We start from the raw sequence: 25,250 nt of genomic DNA, 5'->3' as shown, positions 1-25,250 counted from the left end.
ATATTTCACCGATGGCAAACCCAAACAACAGGCAAGTTACTGCATTCCTGGATCTTCTGCCTTTAGCAGCCACCTTTGGCTTTGGGCCTGGCCCTCAGCTACTCGGGTGCCACCAGGACTTATCCAGTAACTCCCACAAGGCAATGGTGCCAAGTGTACATTCTGGGGTAGGAGCTGGTAAGGAAGGCCCTGGATGTAGTTGGACAGACTGGGTCTACAGGAGCAGAATCGTGAGGCAAACTCAAGGTCAGGAACAAACCAGAGTCAGACCCAAGAAGTGACACTGGAAACAGGAGTAGGGAACAAGAGTCAAAAGAACAACAATCACAAGGATCAGAGCACCTAGGACCTGCGTCGGACCCCAGGTGCAAAGAGCCCTTTGGGTCCCCTCCCTTTTTTGATAAGCCATGCTGGGAGCCAGGGAGGCAAGACGGAAGCTGTTATCGAGTTCCGTGCAAGGACTGTGGGGCCTGTGGGGTCAATGGTTTGTGCGTAACTCTTTATGGCATATTATTGCAATAAGTTTCAAGGTAAGTGAAGAGATGTTTAAACTTGTATTACCACATCTGGCAAATCTTCATCTTCTTCTGTCTCTTCCACCGTTTTGTTTTCTTCAATATGCTACAGTTTAATAGGTAAACGGGATAATGTTAAATAGGATAATATGAGTGTGAGGTGTTTACAGTGAATCAGTGAATCAGTGGATCATGTACTGCTGAAAATCTCTCCTGCTCCATTGTTTTAGGTGTCCATATCGGCAGTGCATGGAACAGCAGGGGGGCAGATACTGATTTCATCAGTAATTATATTACTGGGCCTGTGGAGCCCACTGGGTTTTTTCCAGGTGTCTCGCCGGCCCAGTCCGACACTGCCTAGGACCAAACACGCTTGACCTATAACCAGGCCTGGACTGGGAATCAAAATAGGCCCTGGCATTTCAGGTACACAGAAGCCCAAACAGCAAACACAGAGGCCCAAACAGCCCCCCACCAGCCCAATAAATAGGCAACTTACAGCAGCCCCTCTGGCATTTGCCAGAACCCACAGATTGCCAGTCAGGGCCTGCCTATAACGGGCAGTGAATCACTGTAGAGCATGGAGTTATATAGCCAGAATAATGCCTAACTCAGAACGCCTGTGTATTTCCAAGTAGGCATGGCCTGTTTCACCTGTTGTTAATCTGCTCACCTGTCTGCTCATATAGAATAGAGTTAATGCAAACAGAGATGATCACACCAGGTCACCGATTTAATCTATATTGTCTCATGTTTTGAAATCCCCAAATGATCTCTTTTTAGTTCAGTGAGAGATGCTCATGTATACAGTAATTACCGACAAGTTTCTTGGAAGTGACAATGTATAGAACTTACCCTTGGAAGCTGACAACACAAAGATTCTATTACAGTTTTGGCACATTGATCCTTGTACGTTGCTGTTTTTAGAACATCTTTTACCTAAGTAAGATAGTATGTATTATTATGGTTATGAAGATTTTTTTTTGTGTGTGTATTATAATATCTACATGTCCCATGTCCCAAGTATTTTATCTTACAGAACTGCAAAATCAATGTTCAATTTGAATTTTTTTCTCTGCTACGTGGTGCTGATCATTGTGTTTCTGAACCATTTTTATGCTTTAAAGCCACACTGGTTTTGCAGTTGTATTGAACTCTAAGTGGCAGATTTATCAAGAGTCAAATTTCGAAGTGGAAAAAACTTTGAAATTCGACCATCAAATTGGATTACTATTGACTTCGATTGTTGAAGTCGAAGTTTATATTTTATCGAATTTGGTCGTTTTCGGTCGAATGAAAATCGTTTGATCGTACGGTGAAATCCTTCGAATCGAACGATTCGAACGATTTCATTGATCGATCGAATGAATTTCCTTCGACTTCTAAAGACTTAGTCAAACGTTGGCTATGGGTTCTAGGAGGTCCCCATAGGCTAACATAGCAATTTGGCAGGTTTAAGATGGCGAAGTGTCGAGGTCAAACTTTTTTAAAGGGACAGTACTTCGATTTTCGAAGTCAAACTTTTTAACTTTGAATTGAAGTTAAATTTAGGCCTATTCGATGGTCGAAGTACCCAAAAAATAGTTTTAAATTCAAAGTTTTTAACTTCGAAAATTCACTTCGACCCTTACTAAATCTGCCCCTAAAGCTAGACATGTGTAAAGTAGATACAAGTAGGATCACCATTTTTCGTCAAGATCTTTCTAATTTTCTTATACATAATACACAAAATAAACACTCCATAATATGGATATAACACTTCTAGTGCAGCATATTATTTTTCAAATCAAATTATGAGTTGGTATGGTTATCTTGATCTGGGAAACAGATTTTTGCTGTGGGAATTAACATACATTAACATAAAATGAAGAATTTTTGACAATGATAAGCTGGTATTTCTGTGTCACCACCATATATTTTATGATTTTTGGTGTTAATCTATTTATAGGCAGACAGTTATATTTCCCATTTCTCTCACACCACTAGTGATGGGCGAATAAATTTGGTAGGCATGGATTGTAGCAAATTTCTGTGTTTCTGTTAATTTGCAAACTTTTTGGAGAAGCAAAACGCGACAGATTTGCCCATCACTAAACACCACCCTTTATATTTTTTAGAGATGCACCGAATCCAGGATTTGGTTCGGGATTCGGGCAGGATTCTGCCTTTTTCATCAGGATTCGGATTTGGCCGAATCCTTCTGTCCGGCCGAACCAAATCCGAATCCTTATTTGTATATGCAAATTAGGGGCGGAGCGCAAAATCGCGTGACTTTTTTTCACAAAACAAGGAAATGAAAAATGTTTTCCCCTTCCCACCCCTAATTTGCATATGCAAATTCGGATTTGGTTCAGTATTCAGACGAATCCTTTGTGAAGGATTCGGGGGTTCGGCCGAATCCAAAATAGTGGATTCGGTGCATCCCTAATATTTTTGTATTTTAAGAGATGCCCTTCACATTTTTTTTTGCTGGCTAAGGATACTTGAGACCAGCCTTTTTTCCGTGTGCTAAACTTTTAACCTCATTCTTTCTGATTTCCTATGCCATTTTCCAGTAAATGGTTTGTGCTTAACTCTTTATGGCATGGTATTGCAATAAGTTTCAAGGTAAATTGAGAGATGTTTAATCTTGTGTTACCACATCTGGCAGATCTTCATCTTCTTCTATTTCTTCCACTGTTTTGTTTTCTTCAATATCCTACAGTTTAATAGGTGAAAGGGATAATGTTAAATAGGATAATATGAGTGTGTTCACAGTGAATCAGTGGATCATGTACTGCCGAAAATCCCTCCTGCTCCATTGTTTTAGGTGTCCATATCGTCAGTGCATGAAACAGCAGGGGGGCAGATACGGATTTCAACTGTAATTATATTTATTAATAACTCTAAAACTAGTTACTATTTTAATAACTCTAAAACCAGTTAGTATTTTAATGAATATAGACTAGAAAGTTACTTAGAATTTCTTTTGTTAAAAATAAACTCATTTAAAATGCTTGACCAAAACTACAAACCTGTGGCAGCTTTAAATTGGCATTATTTTCCTTATATTCTTCATTATTATCTGCTGTTAGGAGTAGGAGCAGGTTAAGGATGAAACTCTTCCCTTTACCTAAAGTATTAAAGAAATTATCAATGCAAAACCAATCAAATCATGAAACTGTAAAAGAAAGTTGCCTATTGGTTTTTTGGTTGCCTATTGACTGAAGAGAGCAAATTGCACTCTCTGCGCTACCATCCTGGTCCACTCCGCCAATGTTGTGGACCCTCTACTGAGCATAAAGTTGAGTGCTCGGGGGAGGGGGGCAGCAGCAAAGCTGCCTGAGGCTGCGGAGAGGCCAGGATCGCCCCCTGGTTTCCACAGGTACTGCACCTTTGCAAATTCAGTGCCTTTTATTACATAGATATAATTCACTATAAATAAATATTTTAAAAAAAAATCATCAAGTATGCAAAGCTGACAACAATATCTATTTGCCAGACTTACCATTCTCAGACATAACAGCAAACTTTGTATATTGTCCTCTTAAATCATCGAAGTTGGATTTGATGGTATCAGCGATTACATTAAGATCAGGTTCCTTGTCAATGTCTTCAGAGATTGTCGTAAGGCCCTCATAGCACAGTTTAAGCTTGTGGAGTTTAAAACTGGTTTCTAGAAAGGAAAAATGTGATTCTAAATAACTGCTCTAATGAAAACTGCCAGAGAAGGGTAACAAAACATGGGGGGGGGATAGTTGATGAAAACTGCCAAGGATAGCTAAACATTGATAGGAAAGGTTAGTGAACACTTTCTGATGAAGTCTGAATCCAAAATGTTTTTATACCTTTACACCAGTTAAGATTTTAGGACCCAGTTACCAGGGGATAACCAGTAACCAATTTTCAATGATACAGCCACTAAAGATCTAGGCAATAGACATCCACGAGTAGGTCACAAGCAGCCCCAAAGCAAATAAATGCATCCAGTGATGTTGGACTCATGCAGGGCAGACCAAGGCATAGTATGGAGCCCACAGTAGGAGTTGATATCACATCTTCATGTTCTCCAGCAGAGTATGCCAATGGCAAAGCCACCAACTTCAGCCCAGTTTCAGTGAGAACATATTCCTGCTCTCTGTTTGATGCACTCGTTTGGATGTTCTGATTTTGTATCAGCCAACCCTTTTGAAAATCTGTTACTTTCTTCCCAGCTGTAAATTCCTGTCAGCCAGTGATCCACACAGTTCTCACTTCAGCAACATATGACATAGTACAAGCTTACATTCAACAGTATATCTACCTGCTTCCAAAACTTCTCCCCAGCATTCAGACAAACCTTCCTATATTTGCATGTCCATTTCTCTGCGTAAAACGTTAATAGATGCACTGTAGGCAGGGGTAATAAACTACTGTATGCACTGTTCACAAAAGGTGCTGGATTTGCCAGAAAACCCTTACTGGCACATAAGCACAGGTATAGTGCTTTAATGGTTACAGAAAGTTGTGATTAATTAATTTTTCTTCCAGTGCAACAAGCAGTTTCCTCAGCGCAGCTACTGCCATGAAGCAAGGTGAGATTCTTCTCTCAGGCTGCATCATGTTATAAGGTTGCCATTTTTTTTTATAAGTTGTGCACTTTCTGGAATAGCAATGTGGCCTCCAGACCTGCTCCAATAAGTAAGAGGTAAGCATGAGGCCAGTGGGAGGGGGTGCAACAGCCCCTCAAACACCCCTGGATTTTAGTGATGTGCCGGTCAGGTTCAAAGACAGGGCATTTTTGGGAGCAGAGGAAGAATGTACTTCCCTGGTCTGACCTGCACCTAACCCTAATACTCAATGGTTGACCAGATTTCAAAATGGACCTGCCCAACCAGCAGGAAAGGCTTTTCACAGGGTTAAACACAGGAGAAATGTCAGTTCTTTAAACTGCTGCTTAATAAATATACATGTAAGTATATTCCCCATGTAAACAATAAACATTTTGCAAAGCAAAACCTTTGTTGTTTGACAGAAGTGTTGATGTTGCGGTGGATAATATAAGACACGCTTTTTCAAGTTATCCGGGACAGCTGAAATGTTTATCAGGTACAAAGAAGCCAATTAATCATGCATACAAGCTAAAATTGAGATGAAAAGGATATAGCAGCAAGGAGTCAAATGAATCCATAATTATTTTTTAAATATGTAAATAGTAAAAAAAAATGAAGCAGGAAGGGGTGGGACCCTTAATATCAGAGGGGGATAAGTTGTTCAATGAGAACTGGAAAAAAACAGAGATTCTGAACAGGAGGAACCAGGCAATGACGGTTTCCTTCTAAATAGTCCTAATTCTAGTAATACTACTAATGTTGCAGGGTTTACGCATGAGGAAATTCAAAAGAGACTAGAACATGTAAACATAAACAAAGATCCAAGGGCCAGATGTTATTCATCCCAGGGTACTAAATGAGCATAGCTCTGTGATTGCCAAAGTGCAGTGACAGTTTCAAAGACCTAAATAATAGCTAAAAGCAGGTCACTGGTCTTGTAATTTTAATGATCATATCTTGGCTGAAGTTTTGAAATAATTCACTTATAAGTACAGGTATGGGATCTGTTATCCAGAAACCGTTATCCAGAAAGCTCCGAATTATATAAAAATCATCTCCTATAGACTCCATTTTATCCACATTTTTAAAAATGATTTCATTTTTTTCTGTAATAATAAAACAGTACCTTGTCCTTGATCAAAACTAGACATAATTAATCTTTCCTGGAAGCAGAGCCAACTTATTGCGTTATTAATGTTTACATAATTCTTTAGTAGACTTAAATGGATACTGTCATGGGGAAAAAACATTTTTCAAAATGAATCAGTTAATAGTGCTGATCCAGCAGAATTCTGCACTGAGATCCATTTCTCAAAAGAGCAAACAGATTTTTTTTATATTCAATTTTGAAATCTGACATGGGGCTAGACATATTGTCAATTTCCCAGCTGTCCCAAGTCATGTGACTTGTGCTCTGATAAACTTCAATCACTCTTTACTGCTGTACTGCAAGTTGGAGTGATGTCACCCCCTCCCTTCCCCCCCAGCAGCCAAACAAAAGAACAATGGGAAGGTAACCAGATAACAGCTCCCTAACACAAGATAACAGCTGCCTGGTAGATCTAAGAACAACACTCAATAGTAAAAACCCATGTCTCACTGAGACACATTCAGTTACATTGAGAAGGAAAAACAGCAGCCTGCCAGAAAGCATTTCTCTCCTAAATGCAGGCAAAAGTCACATGACTTGGGGCAGCTGTGAAATTAACAAAATGTCTAGCCCCATGTCAGATTTCAAAATTGAATATAAAAAAATCTGTTTGCTCTTTTGAGAAATGGATTTCAGTGCAGAATTCTGCTGGAGTAGCACTATTAACTGATGCGTTTTGAAAAAAAACATGTTTTCCGATGACAGGAACACTTTAAGGTGTGAAGATCCAAATTACAGAAAGATCCATTATCCAGGAAGCCCCATATCCCAAGTATTCTGGATAAAAGAGTCCCATACCTGTACTTTTATTCTTTAAACTCTGTACAATTATAATCTTCCATTTTTACTTTCTAAAAATAAGGCAAGTAAACATGAATAAACCTATCACTTTCAGCAAATAAAGAAATATTATGAATGCAGAAGATGACAACCATATACCTGAGATTATCGGCTGTGGAATTATATCTTCTGTGTCTCTAACATAATCAATCAAAATGTGTTTTACTTTTGACACCGCTGTTAACTTCTGTGCCAGCATTTTCTGGTATTGCTTTAGGTTATTTTCATCAAAACTCACAGAAGCAAAATATTCAACAAATAAATTGCCTTCCATATTCCTGTAAGTTGCTCCTGATTTCCACAGGAAGGTTGGATTTGTGAGCCCAATCTCAGCACCAGCCTGTCGAACAATTCTGTGTAAAACATATTCCTCTAGTTTGTAGAGAACACGGACTGAGTTTTCTGCTTTGATGAGAGGACAAATAATGTTTCCCTCAGTACGAGTGAAGGCATCACACAGGCGAATCAGGACTTTGGATAGTTTGGCTTTCTTAGGATCAGGTTCCATTGTGAAAAAGAAGCTTTTTCCAATCGGAAAAAAAAAAACCTTTTAATCAAATGAATATGTTCTGTGACTAAGCATTAGAATGACTTTCACACAGGACAAGAGAAGGCAGAATGGATTCAGAGCAGCAGCACATTGGGATTTTATTCTCTGTGCAGAAAGGAGTGGTTAAGAGGAAATGACACCAATAACAAAGTAAAAGGATATGTGCCAACAATACAAATGCTTATTTTGTCTTGATAACTTGTGGGATGAGCTAGATGAGTGAGGGGGCATACGGTTTATCAGCTAAGGAGTTCCTTCTGTTAGAAAGAAAGCAGGTTAAATAGTAACTTTAGATCTAACTTTCCAGTATTTACTGTAAATGTCAGAGGGAAAAGAATTAAACTCTGTTATACTCTGTTACCAAGCCCCACAAACGACTGCTTTCTAAACTAAGGTCTGAATGGCTTAATGAAGTCGTTTGCACGTGGATAGGAAACTGGCTACAAGATCGGGTACAGAGGGTGGTTGTTAATGGCACGTTCAGTGCTTGGAGTAAGGTTCTTAGTGGGGTCCCTCAGGGCTCAGTATTGGGTCCACTTTAACTTGATCATTAATGACTTAGGGGATGGTATTGTAAGTAATGTACCAGTGTTTGCAGATGACACAAAACTATCCAGCCCAATTAATTCCATCCAGGATGTAACACGATCTTGACAAACTGGCAATCTGGGAAACTAAGTGGCAAATGAGATTCAATGTTGATAAATGTAAAGTCATGATAAAAATATCCACTTATACCCTTAATGGGACTGTACTAGATAAATCCATTATGGAAAATTTGGAATCATTGTAGATAATAAACTTAGCTGAAGTTAAAGCCATACTCTATAAAGGATAACACTGAGGATGGTGTGGAATCCCTTTGGGTACACATTTCAACTGGGCAAACTGTTACAAAGAAAATTTTAGTTGGTGTATGCTACAAACCACCCAATATAAGTGAGAAGAATGAAGCCCAGCTACTAATACTGGCTTCACAACTAGGCCAAGTTGTTATTATGGGTGACTTCAATTATCCAGACATTAACTGGGGTAATGGGGTTGCCAAGAAAAAGATAGTAGGTTTGTAAATATGCTGAATGACAACTTTTTACTCCAGCTCGTTCGAGAACCAAAGGTGGCTCTACCCGTGTGTTCTTTAGACCTGTTACTGAACTTCTTCTTCTCCTACCTCAAGAAGACTCCACCTCACCTGATGCCTCAGCTCCTCGATGATTTCAGCAGAAAATGCCTGCGAGTCAAGAGTCAAGAGTTTATTGTCATTTCATCCATATACCTTTGTACAGCACACAGTGAAACGAAACAATGTTCCTCTAGGACCATGGGGCTACACACAAAACAACATAGATGTACAGGACTAAAGACAAAAAGTGCAAGTGCAAAAATATGCAACTCCTGCAAGACAGGACAGCATAGTGCAGGGACAGGACAAGACAGTGCACACTCAGCAGATGTAATAAGCTACGTAAATAATGCTAAATGTCAGACATGATGTGATATGATAGTAGTAAGAATATGATAAAGAACATGATAAAGTGCAGATGTGCTCATAGAGAACAATTGTATCCAATGACTATTTATTTATACAATAAGGTCACATGGAGTGTGAGTGTGAGAGAGATCTGAGTATTCACGAGCCTTATGGCTTGGGGGAAGAAACTGTTACACAGTCTGGTAGTGAGGGCCCTAATGCTTCGGTACCTTTTTCCAGATGGCAGGAGTGTGAACAGTGAGTGTGAGGGGTGTGTTGGATCAGCCACAATGCTGGTGGCTTTACGGAAGCAGCAAATAAATGTCCGTGATGGAAGGTAGAGAGAGACACCTATGATCTTCTCTGCTGTCTTCACTATCCTCTGTAGGGTCTTGCGCTCCATGACAGTGCAGTTCCCAGCCCAGACAGTGATACAGCTGCTCAGGATGCTCTTGATAGTCCCTCTGTAGAAGGTTTTGAGTAAGGATGGTGGGAGATGGGATTTCCTCAGCTTGCACAGGAAGTATAGGCGCTGTTGGGCTTTCTTGGCTAAGTAGCTGGTGATATGGGACCAGGTGAGGTTCTCCACAAGTGGACACCAAGGAATTTGGTGCTTTTGATGATCTTCATATTAGAGCCGTCAATGTACAGTGCAAGGTGGTTACTCCTAGTCTTCCTAAAGTCAACATATAGACAAATACAAGAGTCCTCGGCACTCAACCCATTATCAATATATTTAAGACAGAGACATTTTGTGCTTACTGCTACTAAAAAATGCCCTTTTACCCTTTAAACAAAACAGGGATTGTTTGTCCATATATTGCAATATATTTAAGCTGGACAAACAATCCCTGTTTTGTTTAAAGGGTAATGCATTTTTTAGTACCAGTATGCACAAAATGTCTCTGTCTTAAATATATTGATAATGGGTTGAGTGCAGAGGACTCTTGTATTTGTCTATATGTATTTTGTGGTCACAGCCTCATTGCACCCCCGCCTAATGGTTTTAAAAATTAGTGGTGAGCACAACTTTCCCTTGTTTGTTATTCCTAAAGTCAACAACCATCTCCTTTGTTTTGTCTACACTGAGAGACAAGATGTTGGCTCTGCACCAGTCTGTTAACCGCTGCACCTCCTCTCTGTATGGTGACTCGTCATTATTGCTGATGAGACCCACCACGGTTGTGTCATCAGCGAACTTTATGATGTGATTTTGTGTGGTGCATGGCTGCACAGTCATGCGTCAGCAGAGTGAACAGTAGAGGACTAAGCACACAGCCTTGAGGGGCTCCGGTGCTCAGTGTGGTGGTTCTGGAGATGATGTTTCCAATCCTGACTGACTGAGGTCTGTCGGTCAGGAAGTCCAGAACCCAACTGTAGAGGGAGGTGTTCAGTCCAAGCAGGCTCAGCTTTTCTATCAGATGCTGAGGAATGATAGTTTTGAATGCTGAACTGAAGTCTATGAACAGCATTCAAATGTAGTTGTCTTTTTTGTCCAGATGAGAGAGGCCAGATTGAGGGTGGTGGCTATTGCATCGTCTGTTGAGCGATTTTGACGGTATGCAAACCGTAGGGGGTCCAGTGCTGGTGGCAGCAGGGGTTTGATGTGTTTCTTTACAAGCTTCTCAAAACACTTCATGATGATGATGGGGGTGAGTGCCACAGGATGGTAGTCATTGAGGCAGGACACTGATAATTTCTTCAGCACGGGGACAATGGTGGTGGTTTTAAAGTACTTCGGGACGGTGGAGGTGTTCAGGGAGATGTTAAAGATGTCAGTGAAAATATCTGCCAGCTGATCAGCATATTCTCTTAGCACTCTGGCAGGGATATTGTCTGGTCCTGCAGCCTTCCATGGGTTTACTCTTTCCAGAGAGGAAAGAAGTTCACTGGCACACAAGTAATGCTATCAGGGTGAGACCCTTGCTTTAAATTTATTTAGTGCAGCATGCAACGTTTCGGGGACAACCCCTTTATCAAGGGCTTGTCCCCGAAACGTTGCCTGCCGCACTAAATAAATTTAAAGCAAGGGTCTCACCCTGCTAGCATTACTTGTGTGCCAGTGAACTTCTTTCCTTGCATTGTTGAGGGGTTGGCCGATCCCCTGTTTTGGTGGGCACCAGGTACTCAAGTTCCAGGAGGGCCAGGGTGTGCATTTGTAGTTGAATAATCGATTTACTCTTTCCAGAGTCATCCTCACGTCAGCCACCGTCAGACGCCTTGCCTGGTCACTAGACAGAGTGATGGTCTTCCTCATTCCTGTGTTGTTCTGTGCTTCAAACTGTGCATAGAAGTTGTTCAGTGCAATGGAGGCGTCACTGTCACAGGCAGATGGTGTTCACCTGTAGTTTGTGATAGACTGGATGCCCTGCCACATGCGCCGTGTGTCACCATTCTCCCGGAAGAAGCTGTGTATTCTCGGAGTGTATGCACGCTTAGCTACTCTGATGGCATGGAAAAGTTTGGCTCTCGCTGTTCTCAGGGCGACTTCATCACCTTCCCTGAAAGCAGAGTCTCAGGCCCTCAGTAATCCACGTACCTCTCCAGTGAACCACAGCTTCTGGTTGAGGCATGTAGTGATGCACTTGGAGACAGTGACATCATCAATTCACTTTGTGATGTAGCTGATTACAGATGACGTATACTCATCCAAGTTGATGTAGTCACTGTAGGTTGCAGCCTCCCTAAACATGTTCCAGTCAGTGCACTCAAAACAGTCCTGAAGAGCAGTCAGTCATGGCTCCTGTTGGCCATGTTTTCACCTGTTTCAGAACCAGTTTAGAGTGCCTGACGAGTGATCTGTATGCTGGAATTAGCATAACAGAGATGTGATCTGAAGTGTGGGCGGGGCTCTGCTCGGTACACACTGGAAATGTTTGTGTAAAACATATTCAGTGTGTTTGGCCCTCTCGTAGCAAATTCCACATGCTGATGGAATTTAGAGAGCACTGACCTGAGATTTGCATGGTTAAAATCTCCAGCGATGATAATCAGTCCATCTAGGTGAGTGTTTTGTATGTCCGTGATAGCGCTGTACAGCTCCCAGAGCGCATCTTTGGTATTCGCACTGGGAGAAATGTAAACTCCAATAATATGAATGGAGGCCATCTCTCAGGGTAAATAAAAGGGTCTGCACTTCACAACAACAAACTCCACCAGCAATGAGCAGTGGCTGGACACAAGCACAGAGTTCCTGCGCCATTTCGTGTTGATGTAAACACACAGACCACCACCGCGATTCTTACCGCTCAGGGCAGCAACTCTGTCAGCTCGATCCGCGACTAGCCCATCCAACTGAATGGCGGCATCCGGGACTCTTTCGCCGAGCCACGTCTCCGTGAATACGAACATGCAGCAGTCTCTGAATTCACGCTGGGTATTTTGCTGGAGTCGAATGTAATCCATTTTATTTTCTATGGAGCAGATGTTAGATAGTAGTATGGAGAGTGGGTCGGCTGGGGTTAGTTCTTAGCCAGACTCCTGCTCGCTTTCCACGCTTCCGTGTCCTCATACACCATTTCCAAGTGTTTCTCCTCCCGCCATTAGCCACAGGCGAGACCGCGGTCAGAAGATCCGGCTCCCGAAGTAAGCCGAGATCCCATAGTGTGTGCAATAAGATATACTTTATCGTAAGATATGACTTTAGTACCTGTATTGCCATACATGGTTTTGGTTGCTCTCTTTTTCTCATTACAGGTCCCTGGAGTACAGGAATCTCCATATTTATGGACTTGCATGATTTATTTATATGTTTATTGTGGAATGTAAAGATTTCAGATGGGGAGTGTTATGTTGCACACAACTGCAGTTATATATATTTAAAGGAGAAGGAAAGGCTAAAAGTAAGTAAGCTTTATTAGAAAGGTCTATATAAATACACCAGTAAACCCTCAAAGTAATGCTGCTCTGAGTCCTCTGTCAAAAGAAACACCACATTTCTTTCCTTCTTTTGTGTACACATGGGCTTCTGTATCAGACTTCTTGCTTTCATCTTAAACCTCCAGGGCACGGCCTTGAGCATGCTCAGTTTGCTCCTTTCCCCTCCCTCCTCCCCTCCCTGCTGTAATCTGAGTCCAGAGCTATGAGCAAGCAGGGAGAGACTGAGGCAGGAAGTGATGTTACACAAGCCAATATGGCAGCTGCTATCCTAAACAAACACAGAACAATTCAAGAGCTGTTTACTCAAGTATGGCAAAGCATTCTGCAGAATAAATATAGTGTTATAGCTTGCACTATTGTGACTAATCTACTGGCAATAAACTGCTCCAGTAGCTTTCCTTCTTCTTTAAGTATGTTGTGCTGTATGTTTTTATATTTTGACCTTCACCTCTCCCTGTTGTCCAGGAAGCTGCTGTGACCCATAACCCTCCTCCCCTCTTCAACAGTTTTCCAGTGTTCAGCCATTTTAGGTGCTCTCCAACTGCCCAACCAACCCTGGTAAGAAAATATGCTCTGACCTACTGAATTTATTGATGTATGCAAGATTTTTCATCAGTTTTAGAATAAACTTCAGAGAAATATACATACTTGTGTCAGAGAATTTAATTTGCAGCTAAATTCGAATTGGGCCAGCTTTGTGTTAGTTCTGAGCTAGTACGGAGCAGCCGGCCATCAGCATCATTGAAAGTTATCAGAGACTGAGTATAACAATTCATATTTCTTAAAGAGCACCAACACAGAGGAAGAGTTAAGTAGATTCAATTACCTCAATCAGCCTAGTACAAGAGACCAAGTTGAAGGCTCAAGCAAAAATCACACATCAAGTTGAAGTTACATTTCATGTTTCTGCATCTGGACCACAACCAATGGCTCATGGGCAACATGTTGCTCTACAAACCCTTGGATGTTGCTCTCAGTGGCCTCAAAACAGGAGCCTATTGTGGAATTCCAGGCTGGAGGCAAGTTTTGGTTACATAAATACCAGGTGTACTGCAAAACAGAGTCTCCTGTAGGCTGCCAGACACATAGGGGCTACCAAATGGGCAATCATTGCACTTATTTTACACCACCCGGGAACATTTTTCATGCTTGCATTGCTCCCCAAATTGTTTTATATCTGAATGTGGCTCACGGGTAAAAAAAAAGGTTGGGGCCCCCTGTTCTAGACACACAAAAGGTCTTCACATTCATGGTGTTCTACACTCAGCGAGCAACTACTCAAAGTTCATGCTGATTAAGAAACTTCTAAAATAGAGGCTGAATTTGCTAGAAAGGGTGCTACCCTTAAAGCAGAAATGGAAACAGAAACTACACGTTAAACAGCAGAAACTGCTAGTAAAAAAGCAGAAATAGAAACAGAAACTGCTCATCAAAAGGCAGAAATGGAAACAGAAACTGCTCGTCAAAAGGCAGAAATGGAAACAGAAACTGCTCATCAAAAAGCTGAAATGGAAGTCAAAATGGAGATCTTGGAAAAAGAACGTGACCAAGCCTGACCAGGCATTCGCTAGACTTTGTTTTTAGCGACCTCTATGGACACCAGTGGAAGCACAGCCAAGATTTTTCCAATGTGCTCTTGTTGAGACCTCGGTGACAGTCTATCCCAATAAATCAGCCAACGCCCTTTTCAAAGTTTCAATCAGAGAATACAAAAGTATTCCGTAGCTTGGGGAGAACGTTCTGCTCCAGCTCCTCGTTATATACATATTTATGACATAACAAATAATATGGAAAGCATTTAATTTTATTTTTATTGGTTTAAGCCATGTAGCATCATTATGATAACTTGGCATCTGGGTAGAAAAAGTTTGTATCTAGCCAGACTTTAACTTTCAAGCTACTTCTATTTCTTAATAACTCGTTACTCAATTTGTTTATAACTGTCTGGATGTTATTTCCTGTCCTGCTGGCATGTGTTATTAGGTTCCGCATTTTAGCTGTTACATTTTTCTTTAGCTGCATCTTATAAAAGTGATTACTGTTGCAAGATTATATGCTCTAATTATATGTTCTATAGAAGGTAGAAAATTGCATAGGAATGAAACAGATGTCAACGATCATATAGGCCTCAGAATAGGCTACATGTTAATTAGGATTCAACAGTCTCCTTTGAGATTTTGTTGCAGAGGCAATTTTATATGGGAGTAACTAAAATATCTCTGCAGCATACAGGTACAAGGAAGCCAATAAAGCGATAAAAAAGCATATCGCAGCGAGGTGTAAAATGAATCCAAAATTATTTTCTAAATATGTAAAAAGTAAAAAAATAGATTAGTAAGAGGTAAGAGACTTATGGGCTTATTGATTGAAGTCAGATATTTTTCCGATTTTAAAAGGTAAAACTCAATTTTTTTGTAGAAGAAAAATAGACTTACATTTTTCGAGATTTATTAAAGGAGAAATCAACTTGTGGGGAAAAAACCCTACCCCCCACCCAAAGTAGCCCTCCCTCCCCCAGGCTAATAACCCCCCCCCCTGGGTAGATGACCCATACTCCATAATTACCCCTCGGTGCAAATTCTTCCAGCGAAGTTCCATGCGTCCATCTTCTGGCTCCTCTGTAAGCTGACTGAGAGATCTCTATTTCTGCGCATGCGCAGTTGGAGCAGTTTGCCGGTTTGCGACAACTGTGCATGTGCGGAATTACACGGAAATTGCCAATCTCTCAGTCAATAATTTGTGGTTTTCCGGCCAAAATGCATTTTCGGACGTCAAATCATGGTTTTTTTTTTTCTGCACCAGATTTTTTTCAAGTTTGGTTGAAGTAGTTTTAAGAAAATAGTGAGAATTTTTCAGATTTTAATAAATGACCCCCCTTATGTCAGAGTCAGTTGGTCGATGAGAAGAGGGAAAATGCAGAGATTTTGAACTGTTATTTTTCATCTCTCCACACAACTGAGGAACCAGCTAATGAAGGTTTCCTTATTCATAGTCCCAATTCCATTAATACAGCTACTGACGCATGGGTAACATGAGGGGAAATTCAAAAGAGACTAGAATATGTGTTTTTAAACAAAGGTCCATGACCAAATGGTATTCATTTCAGGGTACTAAACGAGCTTCACTCCATGATTGCCAAACCTCTTTCTGTGGAGACTTATTTATTAAAGGTTGGATTTTAGTAACATAGTTAGTTAGGTTTAAAAAAGACACACGTCCATTAAGTTCAACTCTTTATGTCTATATATAATCTGCCTAACTGCAAGATGATCAAGAAGTACCCATTTGAAGCCTCTCCGATTTGTCGCAGAGGGGAAAAAAATTTCCTTCCTGACTCCAAGATGGCAATGGGACTAGTCTCTGGATCAACTTGTATTATGAGCTATCTCCCATAATCCTGTATTCCCTCACTTGCTAAACACCATCCAACCCCTTCTTTTTTTTTTTTCAAAATATTTTATTTTATTTTCATGATAAACAAATAATAACAGTATGACAGCAAATTTTATGCAGATAAAAGACAAGTTATAATTGATACAATGGCATAAAATTATTAAAAACTAAATACCATTTAATGAGACTGACAACAACTAACTAAAATTAACTAAGCCAGTGTATGTAAACATATTGAAAGAAATAAAGAAAAATGGCCATTCATTGACTGGAATGTCTGAAAGCACATCTTATAAATTGAGAAACCGTCCTATTTGATCACCTATATTAGAATAACAAGCTTCAAAAAAGGGAGACCAAATCAGTTTAAAAGAGTCAATGGAATTATTTCCTTTGGTTTTGGTTAATAAGGCTTCTTGCCAACTAAGCTGGTTCATAAAAGAAATAACGTCTGTTAACGAAGGGGGTTCTTTTAGTAACCAAGAATTAAATAAAGCTTTCTTAGAAGCTGCTAGAAAAAAAACTGTCAATAATTTATTTTCAGGGGAAATAAAATTTGTGTTGGGAACTGAAGGAAACACTACATTATCTAGATGCAAAAAAGCAAAGCACGGAGACAATTTAATCCTTATCTTCAATTGATAATTCAAAAACCCAATAATTTCCCTCCAATATATATCAATCTTTGGGCAAGACCATAAATAATGAAAAAGTGACACATTAGTCTCATCACATTTAGGACAGTATGAAATAGGGCCATTGGAGGAAGTTTTTGAAAATAATTTTCCATAGCCTGGATAAGCTTAAAATGTTGTATCCTCCAATTTTCTGCTAAAATGAATTTATTGTAATCCCTAATAGATTTTACCAAGTCTGAGGGAGTTATTTGACAATGTAAAAACTCAGACCATTTAGTGGATGGTTTCAATAACGGGTGAGAATCTGAACTATAAACATTCCAAAATTGTTTAGAAAGAGAGCTAATAGAGACCAGACCAGGGAATTCCAAAAACTCTGCCAAATCGCCTGCAAGCTTGTGCTCAGCTAAAACCAGGTTTTTATTATTATTTAGCAGAGAAAGACCACATTGACATGCTAAATAATAGTATCTGTCAGAATCCTGAAGCTTGTATTGTTCTTTGAGTTTTGACCAAGTCATTAAGGCTTTCTTAAGTGGATCAAATATATCTTTTGCCAAAACCAGTGACTTTCTCTTCTCTTAAATCTGATATAAAAGTATCAGATTTCTGATAATCTGAAGGTTTAAGTAAGAGCTTGGCTGGCATGTAAGGGGTTACTGTATAGCTATAACCATGACGAGAGAATAAATGTTCCAACCCCTTCTTAAAGCTATCTAATGTATCAGCCAGTATGACTGATTCATGGAGAAAATTCCACATCTTCACAGCATTCATTGTAAAAAAAAAAAACCCTTCCAAATATTTAGATTGAACCTCCTCTCTTTCAATATGGAGTCAAGTTTGGGGGATCACAGCGGGTTTTTTTTTCACCAGGCATGCAAGCCCCTCCAGATTGAAGGTAAACAGTATGTTTATTTTTCTCTAAAATCTGGTTAGGCTTTCATCAGCAAACAGTGGTACAGAAAACAAAGCAGCTTCACTTCAGCAGTATATAAGTCCAAACATAAGAATAGCTTACTTGCCAAACATATAACATCCAGTCTTTAGGGGATGAACTCTCCAGTCTTTTAGAGAGACAGCATTTTCTGTTCAACTCAGCAGTGAGTTACCACTTCTGAAAAACTTCCACCCCTTTCACCTGCTGCTCACCCTTCGATGTCCAGCCATCCTCTGGCTGGTTAACCCCATGGTGTCTCTTAAAGAAGTAGTTTTAAAACCTAAAGAATGGGGATATATACTGGTCATCTACAATATATCCCCCCCAGCTTGTACAATGGGTAATGACCTTGTGTCAGCTGGAAAGACCTACTGGTAAATAAAGCATTAGAGAGATTATCATATGATCCCGTTATATATTTATACATAGTTATCATATCTCCCCTTGCGTGTTGCGTTTGATTGAAAGGGGATACTTTCTTTCCTTTTCTATTTTCCATATAAACCATATCCTGAGTCAGCCGCTGACTAGATTGATCTGATCCAACAGTGCAGCTATGAAGTGAGTCTGGGAATTCTGACTCCTCTATTGTATACAATGAAGAAAAGAACTGATTTAGCACATTTGCCTTTTCTGTGTCCATACTGGTACCATTATTTAGTTTTTTTTAGGTTTTTTGAAACCACAACTAAACTCACAAACTCTAACTCTAAAATTCAGATCTTTTAGAAAATGTCATGACATTTGTGGTTTTAGAGAAAGTAAGTTTATTCATGGTTTCAAACGCCACTTAAATTCAACCCTCAATAATAGGCCTCCACGAGTTTGTGCCAGCATGGTTTTATACATAATAGATCTCTTCATTCTAATTTAATTGACTTTTATCAAGAGGTGAGTAGGAACCTCAACTCTGGGATGGCAGTGGATGTGATCTAGTGGATGTGCATTTGATACAGTACTACACAGAAGGTTACTGATTAAATTCAGGAAATTTGAAGTGGAAAATAGTATTTGTACTTGGATAGAGAATTTGCTGAAGGATAGATTACAAAGGGTATATGGGACATTTTTTACTTAGACTAGTGTTGTTATATGAGTACCACAGACCTCTGTCCTTGGTCCCTTGGGTTTTAACTTGTTTATTAATGACCTGGAGGTGGGCATTGAAAGTACTGTTTATAATTCTGCTGATTATTTTGTGCAAAACTATAAGGGAGTTATGTAATAAAAGGCACTTTGCCCAGAAGCAGTAACCAATAGCAACCAATCAGCAGGTAGCATTTACTGGTCACCTGTTAAAAAAGCATTTTATTGGTTACCATGGGTTACTACTCCTGGGCAAACTTAGTGCCTTTTATTACATATGGGGGTAAGTCTTTTATATGTTTTTGAAGTTTTTATAAGCAGGACGTTGCCACTTTGCATAGAGATTTGACTAAATTGGAAAACTGGGCTACAAATTGGAAAATGAGGCTCAATGTTGATAAATGCAAGATTATGCACGTTGTCAGAAAAATGTCAGTGGGAGTTATACACTAAATGGCAGTGTGTTGGGGGTTTTCTTAGTTGAGAAGGATCTGGGGACAATAAGTTTAAGTCTAATTCCAGTCAGTACCATTCTATGTAACAGTTATATTTCTACCCCTTTTGTAGGAAAAAATAGGAAGTTCTTTACAGTGTTTACCCAAACTGGGATCTTTCTGTTCTATAGGCCAATAGCGACAAATAAGCGTTTGCATTGTTTTGCTGTTTGGGGCATATGTAGATACCATACCTCCCAACATTTTGAAAGCAAAAAGAGGGACAAACATTTTTATTTTTTGCACGTAGAACAGCAATTTTTTTTGACCATGCCCCTTTCTGTGGCCACAACCCCTAATTACCATGTTCATTTTACAAAATTTGGCAGGTTATGAAAGTTTGAAAATCTTTCTCCAAGTATCTTATTTGCACCTGTGGCTGTTATGTGCTCTCTGCTAAAAACCAATTAAGTGAGAAAGTTTGTTTCTTTTTCTGGCTGTTCAGTGCAAAGAAAATAGGAACTTTCCAGTACAAATGAGGGACTGCAGATTGAGCTGTCAAAAGAGGGACTGTCCCTCCGAAAAGGGACAGTTGGGAGGTATGAGATACAAAAGGGAACCATGCTGTTTCCTTTTTTATTACAGTCTTATCAAGTAAGGATTCCCTTTTGGTTTTAAGTACCTTATCACGTACTTTAATTAGCATATGCCTTTCATAGCCCCTTGCTTCAAACTTCTCAATTAACCCATTGGCACTATTGAGGTATTTAAATCATCCAAAGCAATCCTTCGTATCCTGAGGAATTGTCCCTTAGGTATACCTTTTAGGGTGCTTGGTGTATGATAACTTTTTCTATGCAGCATATTATTGCGTTTAGTGGGTTTACTGTATAGATCAGTACTAAGGGTTTTGCCATCTTTAATGACATTAACATCCAGGTAATGGACCATTTTTTGCCAAATTGCTGTTTTAGCCTATGTAAGTCGTCCTGGGATCAATTTGGAGTTGTTTGCAGCCTTCCTAACATTAATGTTTTTTCGGGAGAAAAAACTCACGTCAAATTCATTTCAAATTGGATTTAAGTTTGGTTCGAGTTTGCGGGTCCATCCTATTCACCCGAGTTTCAAAAATTAGATTTTTTTTTTAATAAACTGCAATTGGTCGAATTTCGAGTTCATGGGAGTTTTAAATAACAGATTGTGCTGATTGGAGCAAGATTCCAGAGTATTTAACTCAGAAGTGATCTTCGTATTATATAAAGGAACAGTTCAGTGTAAAAATAAAAACTGGATAAATAGATAGGCTGTGCAAGATAAAAAAATGTTTCTAATATAGTTAATTATCAAAAAATGTAACGTATAAAGGCTGGAGTGACTGGATGTGTAACATAATAACCAGAACTCTACTTACTGCTTTTCAGCTCTCTAACTCTGAGTTAGTCAGTGACTATAAGGGGGGCCACATGGGACATAACTGTTCAGTGAGTTTGCCCCTCAAGTTACTGCCTGGTAACCGATCAGTGGAAACCAAGAGAGCTGCAAAGCAGGAAGTAGTGTTCTGGCTATTATGTTAGACATCCAGTCACTCCAGCATTTATACATAACATTTTTGGCTAACTAACTATATTAGAAACATTTTTTATTTTGCACAGTGTATTTACCCCATTTTTATTTTTATACTGAACAATTCCTTTAAGAAAGCCATTAGGAGAACTAGAAAAACATCTTCAGGAGAACAAAAATAGTCCAGTTGATTTGATTTATTACAATAGATTTACAATGACCTGGATGAATTAGAACCTTCACAGTCAAAGTCAAAGTAAACTTTATTGTCATCTCAGCAGTATAAGAATATACAGTGAGACGAGACAATATGGCTCCAGCTAGTACATATCACAAAAAGGCACATAGAATACACAATAAATATGTAAACATTTGAAATGTGCAATATATTGGAAGAAATTGGATATATAAATGTGTAAACCTTTAGAATTATGCAAATAAATTAACAGTTCACAAAGTTAAGTTCACAGTTCAGGTGTGTGTGGAATGTAGTGGGAGGGCAGACAGTGAGTTGAGGAGTCTGATCGCTTGTGGAAAAAAGCTTTTGCGCAGCCTGGTTGTTCAGGCTTTAATGCTGCCAAAGCGTCTGCCCAATGGGAGCAGCGTAAACAGCATGTGAGGGGTGTGTGGAGTCCAGTGCAATGCAGGAGGCCTTTCTTGCACAGCGCTTGTGGAAAATGTCCTGCAGTGATGGAAGAGCCGCTACAATGATGTGGCCAGCTGCTTTGACAGTCTGCTGTAGACTTTTCCGGTCAGCAGCTCTGGCACTTCTGTACCAGATGGAGATGCAGCTCGTCAGGACGCTCTCTATGGTGCCCCTGTAGAACACTGTGAGGGTGGGAAGCGGAAGGCTGGCCCGTTTCAGTTGTCTTAGGAAGTGAAGACGCTGCTGATCCTTTTTGGTGATGGAGGCGGTGTTGGCGGTCCTGGTGAGGTCATCAGAGATGCAGAGATGTGTTCTTTACTGTCTCTACCGTGGAGCCGTTGCTGTTGAGTGGTGCGTGAGCAGGGCGAGTTCTCCTGAAGTCGACCATCATCTCTTTTGTTTTATCCACATTCAATGACAGGTTGTTCTCACTGCACCAGACTACCAGCTGCTGAACCTCATCTCTGTACGCCGACTCGTCATTGTGGTTGATGAGCTCCACCACAGTCGTGTCATCGGCGAACTTGATGATGTGGCTTGAGCTGTGTCTAGCTATGCAGTCATGTGTCAGCAATGTGTACAACAACCGGCTGAGAAAACATCCATGAGGAGCTCCTGTGCTCAATCTGATGGTGCTGGAGGACAACAGTTTACATGAATTTCCTGCACAAGGCACCTCTCTGATGCTGTGGACTCAAGGCAAATGCCCATCCTGCCCTATTCTAAGATCTTAAGAACTCATACCATATGAATTAAATCATCAACAATGTCTGTGGGCTTGCGATGGTATCTGAGTTTGGAAATTATTTTCATTTGGTGCACTAGCACTAGCTTTAGGCATCATGAGTTTTCCATAAAGGCTTTTCAGTCTAGAAAAAGGGAAGAAAGACACAGAGATGGCTGTTTAAATTGTGTGTATCGGCACATATAACAAGGCTTCCTGGGTAGTGATGGGCGAATTTATTTGCCAGGCTCAAATTTGCGGTGAATTTGCGCGATTCACCGCAGGCGTCCGTTTTTTGCCGGCGTCAAAAAACAAGTTTTTATTTTTGGCTAGCCACTGTGGAGAAAAGGCCACTTTTGGTACTTTACTACATGAGGCATAAAAAATACAGAAATACAGAACTTTAATGTTACTAATTCAAACTGCACAAGCTTTTTCAAGCTATAAAAAAAATCACTTTACTGAGTAAGTTACACTCACTCACTATGTCATCTTAAAGGAGACCTAGAATAAATGAAAATCCCCTCATTTTGTAGGCAATTCTGAATAATATATGGTGTTGGCTTTACATTGGACTAAAAAATAATACTATCTTTAGGAAAAATGTATTGGAACTCTCTATTGATGTTCACTGGTCGCTGTTGAGGGTTAGCGTGTCCCAATGGTACCTGCTAGAAGCACAGTAGGAGGGGGGGCAGCCAATCACAGCCCTCCAGTCACACAAGCAAAGGCAGGCTTCAGTTTCCTATCAGGTCAGCCTAGCTGCTGATTGGTTCCTATCTTACAGTGCCTTGTGCTGAGTGCCACCAGCTACCCTGCACAGAATTCAGTGGGGAGTAGAACAAATGGGACTAGTAGGGGTTTTCAGAACTTTTCAATAAAGTAACCAGAAATACAACCTTTTCAAGCACATTCCTTCTATAGCTAAAAGAGTAAAATGCACTGATATATTCTAGTTATTTTTTTACAAAATATGTCTCCTTTCGGTGTTTTACAAATGAAAAAACGATCAAAAGAACGACTTGGCGCGTTAATTGTTAACTCTGTCCAAAAAATGAATACACACCCTTTCTGAAATGATAGACTATCTGCATTATAACACAATATGAAAGAAAAATACAAATCTTAATCTGAGCTCAGGACTGCAGACAACATTGGAAACTGTAAACCAGGGCCATTTTAAACCATTGGTGGGCCCTGGGCAAAGAGCCAGATAATTGGCGCCCACAATTTTTATTTTTAGAGACCACGCCTATATTTGACCATACCCCCAAACACACCCATTTTACCTAAACACAACCCAGATGTAAATCCCAAAGTAAAATGGATAACGGCATATTAACCCGAGGCATGCCAGTATAACTACTGCAGAAAATTGATACTCTGTTTATTAACCCAAGTTATACCAGTATAATCACTGTAGAAATTACCAATGAGCCCTCAATTCCAGATGTGTCAGTTAGATCAAAAATGTACAATAAGCACTCCATTAACTCCAAACATGCCAGCAAGACCACTTTGGGAGACATTCCTGCTATTAGAACATTCCCCATGTTACAGTTACACTATCAGTAAATATATAAATGAACAGAGTGGCAATTTCATGTATTCCTCCAGAACACATAGCAAGATGGTACAGTGGCAATTCCTTGTATAAATTCCCCATAAATTCATAAATAAATACCCTCAGAAGGTATAGCAGGATGGCACAAATATTATTTCATATATAAATAGCCTCAGAAGGTATAGCAGGATGGCACAAATATTATTTCATATATAAATAGCCTCAGAAGGCATAGCAGGATGGCACAAAGATTATTTCATATATAAAAACCCACAGAATTTAGGGGGGCTAGTTGTAACAATGGGCCATGCCAGAGGAACCACAGGGTGGCAAACCAAAACATTTTTTTTTTAAATATTTATGCAGTCACTGACAGTGAGCCCCAAAATGAGTGGGCACTGTAAGAAATGCCAGTCAGCTTTGGGAATCAGCATTTCTAACATGGGACCTTGCATTCATAATAAACCAGAGGGATAGAAAGAGACATTGGGGCAAATTCAATAACCGGCAAAAATTCACCAGCGCTGGCTTTGCGCACATCACAACACTTCGCCAGGCGTAAATTCGTCTGGACAACGCTAATTCACGAAGATCCGAAGTTGCGCACAGGGTACAGAATGCTGGCGAAATTATGCTCAGCAGTTTGAAGTTACACTAGCGTTGGCTAATTAGCATACGGCGTGCAGTTAAAGTACAATGGACGTATATGTTGCAGCAAATATATTACACTACACAAGCCCAGGGAACCTTAATAAAATCATATAAAGTTGTTATATTGCCCTACACATGTGCCCACAGTATAGTTTATGTGCCATATGTTAGCAAATGTAGGGGGGAAGGAGGGTACCCCAAAAAAAATTTTACGATCTTTTTCAGTCTATCAACCTTTAAATAGGAAAAAAATACCAGCTTTTTTTTGGGACTTAGAAAAATGTTCAACTTTTTTTTTGAGGAACTCCTATCTACTCTATTGCACTTTGCCTGGTCTGAGGTGGAGAAGGCAAGTCTGGCGATAGAGGTAACAGTCAGTAAAATAAAAAACGTAGTGAATTTGCGTAGTAACGCTCTTTTGCTAGACCAAAAATTCGGCTGGCGTTAAGAGTGCGAAGTTGCGCCAGAGTCTATCTAATATGCAAGCGAATTTACACCAGTTACCATTAGTAAATCGGTGAAGTGCCGAAATGGCGTCACGCTGGCAAATTTTTGCCAGCGTTGGCCACTTCGCCCTTTAGTAAATTTCCCCCATAAAGAGGGAAGTCATAGAGAGGGAGAAAGCAATAGACAGA

At 40.0% G+C, this 25,250-nt stretch overlaps 1 protein-coding gene across 1 annotated transcript in view; it reads right to left on the bottom strand.

Annotated features, from left to right (window-relative positions):
• The window catches only part of LOC108704198, a 44,074-nt gene extending 36,391 nt beyond the window's left edge, over nt 1-7,683 (bottom strand). Inside the window, exons 1-6 of the mRNA XM_041579412.1 lie at nt 7,176-7,683; nt 4,003-4,170; nt 3,530-3,627; nt 3,154-3,213; nt 1,371-1,454; nt 562-621 (exon numbers count right to left, since the gene is read on the bottom strand). Coding sequence (XP_041435346.1) covers nt 562-621; nt 1,371-1,454; nt 3,154-3,213; nt 3,530-3,627; nt 4,003-4,170; nt 7,176-7,584 — 879 coding nt within the window. The 5' untranslated portion in view covers nt 7,585-7,683. The remainder of the gene's footprint in view (nt 1-561; nt 622-1,370; nt 1,455-3,153; nt 3,214-3,529; nt 3,628-4,002; nt 4,171-7,175) is intronic.
• Between the last annotated feature and the right edge of the window lie 17,567 nt (nt 7,684-25,250).

The sequence above is a fragment of the Xenopus laevis genome, chromosome 1S, assembly GCF_017654675.1.
Source record: "Xenopus laevis strain J_2021 chromosome 1S, Xenopus_laevis_v10.1, whole genome shotgun sequence".
Lineage (NCBI taxonomy): Eukaryota > Metazoa > Chordata > Amphibia > Anura > Pipidae > Xenopus > Xenopus laevis.
This window is presented reverse-complemented; position numbering and strand designations above follow the sequence as displayed.